At 47.8% G+C, this 15,938-nt stretch overlaps 1 protein-coding gene across 2 annotated transcripts in view; it reads right to left on the bottom strand.

Moving 5' to 3' along the window:
• Positions 1 to 15,938, bottom strand: part of C9H21orf58 (chromosome 9 C21orf58 homolog) — a 352,196-nt gene that overhangs the window by 178,343 nt on the left and 157,915 nt on the right. For both annotated transcript variants that reach the window (XM_069616036.1, XM_069616037.1), the window contains exon 3: positions 15,800 to 15,873. In XM_069616036.1, the coding sequence (XP_069472137.1) occupies positions 15,800 to 15,873 (74 nt within the window). The remainder of the gene's footprint in view (positions 1 to 15,799; positions 15,874 to 15,938) is intronic.

The raw sequence follows: 15,938 nt of genomic DNA, 5'->3' as shown, positions 1-15,938 counted from the left end.
CTGGCTCCCACAGGGGCGTCGGTCGGACCCAGACAGCTGCGGTCTCCACCCACATGATGCGTAGTGCAGCGATGACTGACTGGATCTGCCCTCCTAATCTTGTCTGATTAACCCGTAGAAATATTCTCCTGCAAGTGGAGAGATTGATTTAGCCACTTGTGGATTCAAGTGATGGCACCCCCACAGTGCTCCCCAACTAATCACCTCCAAAATGCCCTCATAGCAATCTCACCTTATATTCTTGAAAGAAGAGATCTCCATCCTGCGTGGATTTGCAGGGGCGCGTCGATTCCAGTTACTTCACTGGTTTGAAGGCTCAGGAGAGTTCTGGAGAGTATTGACTCTGAGGTTCCTGGTGAGGACCAGTAAGTATTAAGTTCATAGAGTTCAATATGTCCGATGTTCACTCTTGTTCCCCCCTTCCTTTCTTGTCTTGCAGCTGGCTCGTGAAAAGATGCTCTTGTGGCAGCTGGTGGCGCTCAGGTAAGAGTCTGTATTACCCGGCGCTGTCCGGTAAATGTTGCACAAGGAAAACGTGTTGTTTTGTCTCTCTTTACAGATGCGGCACGTGAAAATATGGAGAGTCACAAAAGGATGCCTCCGGTGGTAAATCAGGTAAGTCTATGGTGGTAAGAATTATATTTGTTGGTTCCCTCGGCTCGCCTTGTGGTTTTCTTTTGTCTCCTTGGTGCCAAAGTTCGGCGAAGAAATGATGGAGGCAGCGCTGACCCGAAGGATGCTGTGAAGACTGGTGAGTATGGCACGGCGCTGCAGCTGGAGGTGCGGCGCATGCAGAACTGATGTTCTTTACAGGTCCGGAGACGAGATGGATCCAGAATCAGGTGTGGAATAGAAATAAGTTTGTTTTCTAACCTTGTCCCTTTCTTTCCTCTTTGTTTTAGGAGCTCCGGATTCGAGGCGGGCGTGGCAGAAGACTGGATGCAGGCTGCAGGCACGATGAGTGTTACGCTGCTGGATGCAGAATAACGCGAAGCGTGTGTTGCTGGTCGGGTGTGGTTTAAATAGCCTCAAAAGTAGTCCCAGGTAAGAAGTCCCTAGAACCATACCCAAGTACAAAATAGTCCCTGTAGAAGAATAGTCGCTTTCAGGCTTCATGTTGGAGTCATTTGCAGCATGGTCTGCCTGAGGTAAGTAATGACTATGAGCCTGGCGCCTTAGGCGCCACGACTGATTCCTACTATGAGCCTGGCGCCTAAGGTGCCAGGACTGAACCCAGATAGCCCCTAGCCGGGGCTGCTGAGGTTTTACTAAATGTCTAGATGCCTGCTCCCGGGGCTGATGGGCTTGGTCCGGATGCCTGGGGGTAGGCATCATGACAGCCCTCCCCCCTAAGGCCCCTCCTAAACTTGTTCTTCCCCTGGGCCCTGGTTTGTCTGGGAAGTTCCGATGGAATCTTTAACCAACCGAGGTGCATGGACGTGGTCACTAGGTTCCCATGACCTTTCTTGTGGTCCGTAGCCCTTCCAATCGATTAAATAAAAAAGGTTTGATTTAACCATCTTGGAGTCCAGGATATTTTTTACCTCGAATTCAGGTTCTCCATCTATCAAGATGAGGCCGGTGGTTTGGTTAATCTTGTTCCTGGTTGAACTGGTTTTAAAAGTGAAACATGAAAGACAGGATGAATGCGCATATTAGAGGGTAATTCCAATTTGACGGCTACCGGGTTGATAATGGCCTTAATAGTGTAAGGTCCCAAATATCTAGGGTTAAAAGTCCGAGTTCCCTTCAGAGGTATGTGTTTTGTAGCCAGCCAAACTTGATCCCCAATCTGGTATTGTGGAGTTTCACTTCTATGTTGATCAGCATTTTTCTTATATTTCTCTTTTGCTTGTTTCAAATGTTCTGTTGCCTCTTTAAAGGCTTGTGTAATAGTAGAATGCAAATTACTAACTGCAGGCATTTCTAAATGCTGAGGCGAACTAGTTCTGAGGTTCGAGGGTGATGTCCATATATGGTATAAAAGGGGCTTTGTCCGGTTCCTGAATGTACAGAGTTATTGTATGCATACTCAGAAATCCATAAAATATCTTTCCAATTACTTTCGGTCTCGTGTAGCATGCAACGTAGGTACTGTTCAAGGGTCTGGTTGGTCCTCTCCATCTGAACATCGGTCTGGCGATGGTGACTGGTTGATAACTTCATGTCGATTTGCGCCAGTTGACAACATTTCTTCCAAAAATGTGAAATGAATTGGCTACCTCGGTCAGAGACCAATACGGAAGGAAATCCGTGTATTCGAACAATGTTTTCGAGGAACTCCTTGGCCAGAATTGAAGCAGAAGGTAATCCCTTTAGAGGAATAAAGTGGGCCATCTTGGAAAAAAGATCCACAATAACTAGAATGGTGTTAAATCAATTACATGGAGGTAGATCTGTAATAAAGTCTAACCATAAGGTGTGCCATGGTGTAGGTGGAATATCCAAAGGTTGTAAGAGGCCAGCTGGTTTTTTCTTCCGACTTTTGTTTTGGGCGCAAATGCCACAAGACATTACAAATGACTTTACGTCTTTTCGCCAGGTGGGCCACCAGAATTGTATCTTAATTTTAGCTTCAGTTTTTGCGATACCTGGGTGTCCTTCCATCAGGTTGTCATTATAATTGGAGATGACTAGTTCTTGTAGTTCCTTGTGTGGTAGAAATAGTCGCCCTTGATAATAAGGTAGGTCATTGATGACTGAGTAGTCTGGGCCTTTCTTCACCCAGTCCTGCAGGGCTGTTGGATCGAAGAGTTGTTGGATCTTTACTTGAATATCCTCTAGTGTCTGTAGAGTGGTTATGCCAAGAATTCTTTGTTCTGAAATTATAGGCACCGGTTCCGGGTTCGCATATGCTTCTCCCATCCCTATTCGGGATACGGCATCTGCCTTGCCATTTTTACAACCTGGTCGATAAGTGATCACGAAATCGAACTCGGCAAAGAACAATGCCCATCGAAGTTGACGCGACGATTGGGCCTTGGCTGTTTTTAAATACTGCAAGTTCCGGTGATCGGTGATTACCATAATGGTATGCCTGGCACCGAGAAGATAATGCCGCCAAGCCTTGAAGGCGGATTTGATGGCTAATAATTCTTTATCGGTAACCGCATAGTTTAACTCGGGTGCTGAGAACTTTCTGGACCAAAATGCTACTGGGTGAAGTTGACCGGTTTCAGGATCCTTCTGGGACAGGACAGCTCCCATGGCTAAACTGGATGCATCAGTTTCAACTATGTATGGGAGCTCGGGCGTGGATGCTTTAAGACAGGTGCAGACGTGAATTTCGCTTTCAGCTCTTGGAAGGCCCTTTCAGCTTCTTCGGTCCACAAGAAGCGTTTGTTTTTTCGCAAAAGTGCTGTGATAGGGTGTACAACATGTGAGAAATCCGGAATGAATCTGTGGTACAAATTAGCAAATCCGAGCATGCTTTGTACCCCTTTAACTGAACTGGGTGATGGCCACTTGAGGATTGCGTCTACCTTTCGAGAGTCCATTCGGACTCCTTTTGGAGTCAGGATAAATCCAAGGAATTCAACTTCCGTAGCATGAAAAATGCATTTTTCCAATTTTGCATATAACTTGTGCTGGCATAGTTTCTCAAGGACTGCACGAACGTGCTTCACATGGTCTGATTCTGAAGAGGAGTACACTAGAATATCGTCTATGTATACAACAACACAGACGTCAATGAGTTCACGGAGGACATCGTTCATAAAATACTGGAAGGCTGCTGGTGTATTGCACAACCCGAAGGGCATCACTTGGTATTCGAATAACCCGTACTCAGTGCGAAAAGCAGTCTTCCATTCGTCGCCTTTCTTTACACGTACCAGATGATATGCCGCTCGGAGATCTAATTTAGTGTAGATGCAAGCGTCCTTTACTTGGTCTAGTAATTCGGGGATCAGAGGCAATGGGTATCGGTTCTTAACTGTGATCTGATTTAATGCGCGGTAGTCTATGCACGTTCTGAGGTCACCTTCCTTTTTAGGCACGAAGAACAAAGCTGAAGATGCAGGGGACTTGGATGGACGAATGAAGCCATTAGCAAGCTATTGGTCCAAGTATTGTCGTAGGTGAAGGTTTTCGGGTTCCGTAAGGGCATAGATCCTACTACATGGAGGTTGTGCACCGGGTATGAGATCGATTTGACAATCGTATGATCTGTGTGGTGGTAGGGTGTTTGCCTGTTCCTTTTCAAAAACATCCTGGAATTCTTGATATTCCTAAGGTAACTGCACGACTGGAGTAGCGACTGTGGCCAGGCCTTGGTTCAAGGTTTTTTTTGGGTAACAAGTATGTGCACAATCCGGGAAGGTTATTCTCTTCTCTCGCCAATCAATACAAGGATTATGTGTTTCCAACCAAGGTATCCCCAGTATTATATGGAACTGCAGGGCTTTGATTAAATCAAACACAATAGTCTCTCGATGCCCATCCTGACCCAATAGTGTCATCTCTGCGGTGGAATGAGTTACAGGCCCAGAGGCAATTTCAGTTCCATCGACTGTGGTGATGACATCTGAAGTGGTCTTTTTGCAGAGAGATAGATTCATCCTAGAAGCCAACTCGTGGTCCACATAGTTTCCTATGGCCCCGCTATCAATGTATGCCCTCACTGCGTGCATACGTGATGGCTGCCTTGGATCTATAAGGACCATTGGTATGATGAAGTGCGAGGTCTGAGTATCCTTCTTCAAGCTCGGCAAACGGACCTCTACGCTTGTCGGGCGTGGTCGTTTCCCGAATCAGGCTCTGTTTGATTTTTATCAGCAACTCCGACTACTTTTTTAGATGTTTTTATAGGGCAATCCCGTAGAAAATGTCCTGAGGCCCCACAGTACAGACACAATTGCATCTGCCGTCTTCTTTCTCTTTCCTTTTGAGTTAAGGGTCCCTTGACCCCCCCGATCTGCATCGGTTCTGATACATCTGTTCCTTTGAGTGTAACATTGGGTTTAACCAATACCCGATTCTCGAATTTAGCTCTATCAGCCTTTCTATTCTGAAGTCGGTGGTCTAACTGGACCACTAAGTCTATATATTCTGTGCAATCCTGAGGTGGGTTCACAACTTGGGCCAAAACGTCTTTGAGTTCACCCCGAAGTCCACGATGAAATAATGTAATTCGTTTTACCTCTGGCCATCCGGTTTCCACCACTAACCTATTGAAAGTGGCGATATAGGTTAGTAGATCCTGGTTACCTTGTCGTAATGATAAAAGTTCATTATCCAGGGCTTGACCCTGTGAATGTCTGGCAAATAGTCTTTCCGTGCTCAATTGAAAACCTTGAAAATCCCGAAGAAGAGGGTCATCCTGGTTAACTAATGGAATTGACCAATCCGCTGCGCTGCCACTAACATATGATAGTACAAAAGCTAATTTGGTTTGGTCGTTCGGAAAAGCTCCAGGTCTGCATAAAAAGTGCAAGCGGCATTGGTTCATAAACATGGCAAACTTTTTTGGGTCTCCAGCAAAATGTTCGGGTGGAGCTAAAGGAATGCTCCCTGGTAGAACCACTTGCACAGGATTGCTTGATGAAACAGGAGTTGGATTACCCCCGAGTCCAGGTAATGGTGTTTGCCCAGCTTGGTTTTGCAGTAATTGTCTAGCGAGATCAGTGCGCTCCTTTGACACAATCAGTTCTCTCCTGAGGGCATTAGTCTCTTGGCGCGCGGAGTGTACTTCTGCCCTAAGTTCCCCTAACAATAGGGCTAGTTGTTCGGTTTCTGAGGTTTCCATAACGCCCGGGTGGGGATTTGTAGATAGGCTTCGCGTTCTGTTATGCTCACCTGGCTCCCACAGGGGCGTCGGTCGGACCCGGACAGCTGCGGTCTCCACCCACGTGATGCGTAGTGCAGCGATGACTGACATGATCTGCCCTCCTATTCTTGTCTGCTTAACCCGTAGAAATATTCGCCTGCAAGTGGAGAGATGGATTTAGCCACTTGTGGATTCAAGTGATGGCACCCCCACAGTCCTCCCCAACCAATCACCTCCGAAATGCCCTCACAGCAATCTCACCTTATATTCTTGAAAGATGAGCTCTCCATCCTGCGTGGATTTGCAGGGGCGCGTCGATTCCAGTAACTTCACTGGTTTGAAGGCTCGGGAGAGTTCCGGAGAGTATTGACTCTGAGGTTCCTGGTGAGGACCAGTAAGTATTAAGTTCATAGAGTTCAATATGTCCGATGTTCACTCTTGTTCCCCCCTTCCTTTCTTGTCTTTACAGATGCGGCACGTGAAAATATGGAGAGTCACAAAAGGATGCCTCCGGTGGTAAATCAGGTAAGTCTATGGTGGTAAGAATTATATTTGTTGGTTCCCTCGGCTCACCTCGTGGTTTTCTTTTGTCTCTTAGGTGCCGAAGTTCGGCGAAAAAATGATGGAAGCAGCGCTGAACTGAAGGATGCTGTGAAGCCTGGTGAGTATGGCGCGGCGCTGCAGCTGGAGATACGGCGCGTGCAGAAATGATGTTCTTTACAGGTCCGGAGACAAGATGGATCCAGAATCAGGTGTGGAATAGAAATAAGTTTGTTTTCTAACCTTGTCCCTTTCTTTCCTCTTTGTTTTAGGAGGCGGGCATGGCAGAAGACTGGATGCAGGCTGCAGGCACGGTGAGTGTTACGCTGCTGGATGAAGAATAACGCGAAGCATGTGTTGCTGGTCGGGTGTGGTTTAAATAGCCTCAAAAGTAGTCCCAGGTAAGAAGTCCCTAGAACCACACCCGAGTAAAAAATAGTCCCTGTAGAAAAATAGTCGCTTTCAGGATTCATGTTGGATTGGAGTCATTTGCAGCATGGTCTGCCTGAGGTAAGTAATGACTATGAGCCTGGCACCTTAGGCGCCAGGACTGATTCCTACTATGAGCCTGGCGCCTAAGGCGCCAGGACTGAACCCAGATAGCCCCTAGTCGGGGCTGCTGAGGTTTTACTAAATGTCTAGATGCCTGCTCCCGGGGCTGATGGGCTTGGTCCGGATGCCTGGGGGTAGGCATCATGACACTAGAAAGGAGTAAAAGACAAAACAAGACTCAAGCAGACAAGCACTGCAAGAACTGTCCTACTTGGGAGAAAGGTGACAGAGTATGGCTTTCTACCAGATAATTACCCCGATGGGTTCATCCTTCCAAACTGTCTCCCTGTTTCTTGGGTCCTTTCTCTATACTCTCAAAGATCAACCCTGTTTCCTACAAGCTTAACATCCCTCCTCATCTTCGGCGTATCCATCTGGTTTTTCACTCTTCTCTTCTCAAACCTTTTGGCTCGGATACTTTCCAGAGGTCAGTTCCCAAACAAATTCATGCCCATCCCGACAGGACTGATGAATATGAAGTCTCAACCATCCAGGATTCACAGTTTTACCGGGGACGCTTAGAATACTTGGTTTCGTGGAAGGGTTACCCAGAGTTGGAGTACTCTTGGGAACCGCTTTTTCATGTCCATGCTCCCCGGTTGCTGGGTCCCTTCGCACTGGAGGGGGGCATACTGTCATCCACCGTGCCGGATGGGGTTTACTTCCGCGTTGGCGGCTTCGTCACGGAAGAGTGCGGGGTTAGTTTCCACTCTGTGCAGGTCTAGTTGTTGCGTCCTGATGGCCGCCCGGAAGTATATATTCTGTTTACTTCCGGAGGACCGTTGCGTTGCAACCCCCTTAGATCAGCGCTTCGCTCTCCTTTGGGTCAGACACTGTTTTCCTCTTTCGGCTTATCCTTTAGCCACCTCCTGCTTTCCTCTTCGTACGCCCTTCTGGCGTCTTTCCTTCCCTTATTCTCTTTGCCTCGCTGCCTTCTCTTTCTGCTTTGCCTCCCGCTTTGCCGGCGCCCTCTCCGTTGGCTTCTTATCTTTCCATGCCTTCTCTGTGGTTAGCCCTGCCACTGCCTCAGAGGTCGCCTGCTCCTGGAGCCTTCTCCCACCTACCAGTTACCCCTGCCATCTCCGGACCTCGTTCCATTGCTGGACATCCTTCAAGCTTAACAACACTACGGCCAAAAAAGGTTTTTTTCTGCCGTTCGGCTTTTTCCCTTTTTATTCCTGGCTGCCCGCGGGAACGAGGCCACAGGACTGCTGTAATAGCTAGCGGTCACTGTGGCTTCCTCTCGCGGCAGGCCCCCTCCACATAAAAAGGAGAAGGACCCAGAAGATTTGGATATCCTATCATCAGGTGAGGAAAGTGGGGAGGAAGGAGGGCGAGAACGTCCTAGTCAGGACACACACAAGCAACATCAGCTCCTGCTGTTTGTTTTATACCTTCCCTGAACGTCTGCCTTTCTCTGCCCTGTTGGTACCCTTGCTGGGATGCCTTGCGTAAGGAATATCCACAGCACAAAGTGGACATAGTTTAAGAGGAATAAGACTAGCATATCTTTTCATGGCTGTGCCTCCTATTTCCGGACCCGGAGGGAGCCGGAAGGCGTGAGCCGGCACATCCCCCAAGGCTCAATATACCCAGATGCCCGCCCGTGCCTGCATCAACAAAGCTCGGAAGGCAGGAGGGGCAGGAGCCCGCTGCAGCCGTGACCGCGACCTGCTGGGATCGACCTGCAACTCGACGATCTACAGCGTTCATCTCCGGCCTGGCCATGTGATTCTGATCTACTGCTAAGGTACACCAAAGCGAGTAGATGCCGCTGCATAGCAAAGTGCCCATCTTCAGTATCCAGCAATGCACCCATTTTTGCCAGATGTCGCCACGAGTTTATGCGCACCCAAAATGGCGGCCGCTCTTCTAGCGTCCGGTTGCTAGGCAACCTGAGCCGCGACTGAGGTGCCCCATTGGCTGTGCCTCCTATTTCCAGACCCGGAGGGAGCCGGAAGGCGTGAGCCGGCACACCCCCAAGGCTCAAAATACCCAGATGCCCGCCCGTGCCTGCATCAACAAAGCTCGGAAGGGAGGAGGGGCAGGAGCCCGCTGCAGCCGTGACCGCGACCTGCTGGGATCGGCCTGCAACACGACGATCTACAGCGTTCATCTCCGCCCTGGCCATGTGATTCTGATCTACTGCTAAGGCACACCAAAGCGAGTAGATGCCCCTGCCTAGCAAAGTGCCCATCTTCAGTATCCAGCAATGCACCCATTTTCGCCAGATGCCGCCACGAGTTTATGCGCACCCAAAATGGGGGCCGCTCTTCTAGCGTCCGGTTGCTAGGCAACCAGAGCCGCGACCGAGGTGCCCCATTGGTTGTGCCTCCTATTTCCGGAGCCGGAGGGAGCCAGAAGGCGTGAGCCGGCACATCTCCCTAAGGCACTCTGCACAAGGCACGCTCCTGTCCTGAGCCTGTCCAGAGGCGACAGAGCGTCAGGGCCCAGGAGCGTAGGAACTGCCTCCAACCAGGAACTACTATAAACATTCGGACTGCAATCCCTTGACCAGTATGGTAAGATCCCTACTCCCATCTCGACATCGTCTACTCCATCCTCTAACGATCTCGCCCGCGCACTCCTACCTATAAGCGCCGCCCTATCAGAAAAAGGCTCATGTCACCACACGCTTAAGCACGTAACCAGCCAGTACGGCATATGGTCGCCCGCCTGGTCAGTGTACCCCACTATGTTCAATGCCATATCGCACAAAGCTGCCGCATATCGGCATTAACCTAAGTGCTTGACCTACGTCATTACCTATACCAACTGCACAACGTCTGCCTATCTGGCAAGCACATCTATACCACTACATGTCGCTACCAGCCATATCCGGCCGCTGCCACTCGAACAATGCTTCTAATCTTACTGTGTGTCGCCATTTGATTATTGCATCTAGCCTAAATTGTGCCTCCACTTGAATATTGCATCTAGCCTAGTTGTATGTCACCACTTGAATATTGCATCTAGCCTAAACTGTGCCTCCACTTGAATATTGCATCTAGCCTAGTTGTATGTCACCACTTGAATATTGCACCTAGCCTAAGTGGTGCCTCCACCTGAATATTGTATCTAGCCTAGTTGTATGTCACCACTTGAATATTGCATCTAGCCTAAGTTGTGCCTCCACCTGAATATTATATCTAGCCTAGTTGTATGTCACCACTTAAATATTGCATCTAGCTTAAACTGTGCCTCCACTTGAATATTGCATCGAGCCTAGTTGTATGTCACCACTTGAATATTGCATCTAGCCTAAACTGTGCCTCCACTTGAATATTGCATCTAGCCTAGTTGTATGTCACCACTTGAATATTGCATCTAGCCTAAACTGTGCCTCCACCTGAATATTGCATCTAGCCTAGTTGTATGTCACCACTTGAATATTGCATCTACCCTATGTTGTGCCTCCACCTGAATATTGTACCTAGCCTAGTTGTATGTCACCACTTGAATATTGCATCTAGCCTAAACTGTGCCTCCACTTGAATATTGCATCTAGCCTAAGTTGTGCCTCCACCTGAACATTGTATCTAGCCTAGTTGTATGTCACCACTTGAATATTGCATCTAGACTAAACTGTGTCTCAACTTGAATATTGCATCTAGCCTAGTTGTATGTCACCACTTAAATATTGCATCTAGCCTAAGTTGTGCCTCCACCTGAATATTGTATCTAGCCTAGTTGTATGTCACCACTTGAATATTGCATCTAGCCTAAACTGTGCCTCCACTTGAATATTGCATCTAGCCTAAGTTGTGTGTCAGCATTTGATCACTGCATCTAGACCCCTCATCATGAGTAAAATCCTAGGGACCCTGACACTCCAAATCATATTAGGCCTCCTCACCACCATGGCCACTCCCGCTCCAACATCATGCCCCCCCAAGGACAGAAACACTAGACTGCGAGCAAGACTACCTCGCCTCTACGATCCAAAAACTAATTTTAACAAAAAAAGAAGTCTCACTGTCCACCCCACTGAACCACCCAACAAAAGCACACAGCAGCGACTTAACTACCACAAACTATCCCCCGACCTCCCAAACACTACTCCCATGAACACTCCGAGAGCTAACTTATCTACAGCCACACCTCGCCCTAAAACCATAAACTCGAGCACCCTATCACTATCTGGGTCACTAATGAATGCCAGATCCATGGTGGCCCACGCTACCGAGATCGCTGACACACTCACTAATGAGAATCTGGACCCAATGGCCATAACAGAAACATGGCTCCTTGAGGCTGCTGGACCCGCCCTCATGATAGCGGTACCAGATGGATATCAGATACTCAGAGCAGACAGACCTAACGCCAAGGGCGGCGGCATAGCCATTATCCATAAAACCAATCTAGCTCTCAGGCTTGCCAATGCTCCACCCAACCAATCCTGCGAGACCCTCACTGCCAAACTCCAACTATCCCACAACCGGACTCTAACCATACACGTGGTCTATAGACCTCCTGGCCCACTCGGCTCTTTCGAATATGACCTAAACTGCATCCTAGCCAATAATACCAAAGACCATTTGCAAACTTTGCTTATGGGTGACTTCAATCTTGGATTTAATGATAACAACGACAAACAGGCTCACTTGGTCACTGCTATTCTAAAGGATCACGGCCTGACACATATCAAAGGATATCCCCGACACATATCAAAGGAAGGACCCTTGACTGGGTTGCTGACTTAAACTGCAACATCACTATCACTAACACCATACCACAATCATGGACCGACCACTCCCTAGTAACCTTCTCTGCATCCCTTGACCTCATCCGCCCTAATACTATAGACATGGCACCCTTCCTCCCGACTAGGAGCAAAAAGGACATCACAGCAGAAAAGCTACTACCACATCTCCTCCCAGACCTCAATAACCTACCCAACAATATAGACCCCACCTCACTAGTCGAAACCTATAACTGCACCATGACCAAAGCTTTAGACACTATTGCACCAATCAAAACTTGTAAAAGTAAACAGAAAGCCCACCTCAATGCATGGTTCACACCCCATCTGAAGGAACTAAGGGCAAAAAAACGCAAACTCCAATCCATTTGAAATCACTCTCCCACGGAGGAAAACAAGCTTAGACTAACCAAACTGTACAAAAAAGAAATAATTAGTACAAAAAAGGACACGTTCAACAATAGAATATCGAAGGCCAAATCAGACACCAAGGAACTCTTCGCTATCCTCCGTGAAATGGAATCTCCCATAACACAGGTGGATAACACTCCCAAGGATAAGCCACGGTGTACTGAAATTCAAAATGCCCTCTCGAATAAAATTACCACCCTCCAGGTCAAAATTGCTAAAAAGAAAGACTCCCTGCTCCTCCCAGTAGTGACCATACCCCAACAACAACCTCCTCCTCTCACCCATGACTGTACCACCCCACCATTCAGCTTCAGGAAAGTCACTATTATCGAAACAGAAAAAATTATTCTCTCGCTCAAACCTTCCAATTGCAAAGGTGACAGCTGCCCACCCCAAATCATAAAGGATGCAGCCAGAGATCTAGCTCCTTTCATTACTAAACTCATTAATGCCTCCTTCTCAACTAACCAAGTGCCAAACAACCTCAAACACTCCTGGGTACTCCCACTGCTAAAAAAACAAACTCTAGACCCCTCCATCCCAACGAACTACAGACCTATCACTACAGTCCCTTTCCTACTCAAAATCCTTGACAGAGTAGCGTACCTACAAATACAGGACCACCTAGAAGCTAACAACCTACTAGGTACTCGCCAATCCGGCTTCTGCCCCCTCCACGGCACAGAAACAGCCTTGATCGACCTCAAGACCCAAATTGACGAGCTAAAGGACAAAGGGAATTCAGCTATGCTACTCCTCCTTGACCTATCGGCGGCTTTCGACCTAGTGGATCATACAGTCTTATGTGACCACCTCAGGTCAGCTGCCCATTTCTCAAGTGATGCCATAACCTGGGTTCAATCCTTCTTAGCAAATCGCACGAGAGTCTTCTCCCCTCTCGCAGCCGCAGACCCTATTCAAGTCCCCTGTGGGGTACCTCAGGGATCCTGCGTCTCCCCAACCATGTATAACATAGTTACTAAGCCCCTGTTCGACAAGTTGGATAGATTGCGTGTCACCTACACCAATTACGCAGATGACACCCAGATCCTCAACCCCCTTTCGGGCAACTTTCTGGAGGACTCAGCCTTAGTAAATAGGATATACCACCTCATTCAGGCATGGATGGCATCCCATGGCCTCTGCCTGAATGACGATTAAACTGAACTCCTAATCCTAGGCTCCGACACGGCCTTAAAAAAACTCGACCCCAACTACGCCACCTTTAATATCGACAACAACGACATTAAAGTGGCACCGGCTGTCAAAACACTTGGCTTCTATCTCGACGCTGCGCTTTCCCTTAAGAAGCAAGTCAACTCACTATCAACTTCCACAGCTTATACCTGCAAACTGATCCGAGCTTGCAGACCATTCCTCTCTGAAACTAGCCGCATCACCCTAGCCAACGCACTCATACTATCGAGACTGGATTATTGCAACGCACTTTATGCGGGCTCCAATAAAAACATCTTAGACAAACTACAAAGACTCCAAAACAATGCCATTAGAGCAGCTCTCAATATTCCTAACAGAGAGCACATTTCTGCATTCAGAAGAAATGCTCATTGGCTCAACATAAAAGACAGAGTCCTCCTCAAAACACTTTTCCTGACCTCCAAATGTCTAAACAACATTGCGCCCCCGTATCTTACAGAGAGAATCAATAGGAAAACGTCTAAGCGACCCATGAGATCAGCCAACGCCTTCACCCTTGAGACTCCCAGGTACAAACTGAGCACAGCCGGCGGCTCCAGCTTCCCAGTTACAGCTGCCCAATCCTGGAACAAACTCCCACTTGAGCTCAGAACCGACCAACCCTACCCCGCATTCAGGCGAAAACTCCTAGCATGGCTATGGTCCAATGATGCCTAAACCCAGCGCCAGAGGTACCTCCCTTACCCAGACAGCGCACCATACCTCCCGCCATCCGCATATATGCCATCCCACCACCAGCAGATACCCTAACTCCTTCTCTCAGTAACCTGATCACCTACTACAGTTAATTGAACTGATGTCTATGTCTATACTATAACCCGTATATAAGCCTTTGTATATAAATACTGCGCATGTAAATCTTGTATATTTATAACAATGTGTAACTAAGCTGATTAAGTATCCTTGTAATGCTTGCACCCAACTACCTCCGGGTCTCGGCTGCGCCATATCAAATAAAACAAACAGTTGTATAGGTACCTCCTGCCTGATGAAGCAACCACATTCCAGACCCTTCAGGGAGGACCAACCCGGCTCCTCATCCCCAGCCTGCATTCTGTCCGGCAGTCCTGGCTCACCTTGACTCTGCAGGGGTAGAACTCCATATTGATCTTGCACTTGTCTTGGGGGAGTTGTAGGCTGCATTTTCATAGGATCCTGTGTATATGTGGCTATTCGGTTTCTGACCGTGACTGATTTGCGTTCATGAATGCATGTCATGTGAGGTGGTTGTTGTTAAGGCTGCTCCGTTGGCATGATGTGTTTCAGACAGTGTAATGGTGGTGTGGAGGGATTCAGTGTTGGTTATGGTGGGTGGCTGCCAGGTTAGTTAGTAGTTGTTTTGGGCAAGGTGATGCATTCCTGGGCTGTCATGGGGTCCTTCCACATATTTGGTTCAATAGTACAAATGGCCTGCAGGATGAATATTGCAGCATTATAAATATTTAGCATGATTATAATGTGCGAATGGGCCTTAACAAAATATTGTGTGTAGATGGCATTTGTCGGCATCTCAATGCTCCGTTTGTGAAGCCTGCTGTTGCGATTTGGTATTTGGTTGCTACATCAGTTACTGCATGGTATATGTTTTGTGCATTATGTCATCAATGCATGCACGGCTATGTGGTGCTTACGTTGGAATATCTTTGAGGTGTTATTAGTCATTTGGAAGGGAGGCCCTGGCCAATTAACTGCACATTTCGAGTCCTAAATTCGGGCCCTGGCAGATGCCTACCCATGGTGCAGTTTATCAACATTCAACAAGACGTTACGAGACCTGAACAAGCTTGACAGGGCATAACAAGGCAAGGAAATGCAAAATAAGGCATACAAATATGCCCTGCCCTCCCCACTCGCCTCTGCAGACATCCCCAGGTTTTCACTCAATCAATCAATCTGCTAATGGCAATCTCTCTTTCTCACTGCACAAAGCAGTAGAGCCTCGCCTGCGTAGAAGCTGCAATATATTCTAAAAGATGGGGCAGAAACTCTTCAGAGCATGGACTGAAAGCTCTGCCATTTTCTAAGGGGGTCGCTCTCCCTCAAGTGTGAGATAGGAATCCCACTAGAGTGTTAGAGGACTAACTCTCGAGTCACAGAATGAGATGGAATCCTCTCCTGGGGGCTAGAGGGAGATTACCTTTACATGAGAGAACTTGACTTGTGGGAAGGTAAAACCTCCATACTCTCACAAGGGAATCTATCGTGAATATGCGAGAGGGGACATTATGGAAATGTCTTCCAAATGTAAAATGGCAGGCGTGAAAAGGGAAAAGCTCTTTTAGCATTGGACCCCCACAGGTAAAGTGTGCAATGGGCAACCCCCCACACAAGTGTGAAAGGAAAATCTCCCACGCGTGGGCATAGCAAACTTTACCGATACGTGCAAAGGTGTACTGCTGTAATGCGAGAGACAGAACTTTCCAGAAATGTGGAAACTCTGGTGAAAGTGAAAGGAAATACAACGCAGTAAGAGAAAACACGTTACCTACCAAACGTTATCCATCCTGAATGTTAGAGAAGTTACATTAAAGAAATCCGGCAAAGGAACTCTCTCACAAGTGTACTGCCTAGTAACTGTTACTGCCTTTTGTATGCATGGGAACACTTACGCGCAGTTTCTGTAGCAGGTCTTTTCTCCTCAGTAGGGCATTTTGTAGTGCATCCTCCTGCCCGTCGTAACTCCCTGTGTCAGGAGAAAAGGGGCATACTGTCACAAGAGAACCCCCCACACACACACACAATACTGGC

The sequence above is a fragment of the Ambystoma mexicanum genome, chromosome 9 (genome assembly GCF_040938575.1).
Source record: "Ambystoma mexicanum isolate Mex_15411 chromosome 9, UKY_AmexF1_1, whole genome shotgun sequence".
NCBI lineage: Eukaryota > Metazoa > Chordata > Amphibia > Caudata > Ambystomatidae > Ambystoma > Ambystoma mexicanum.
This window is presented reverse-complemented; position numbering and strand designations above follow the sequence as displayed.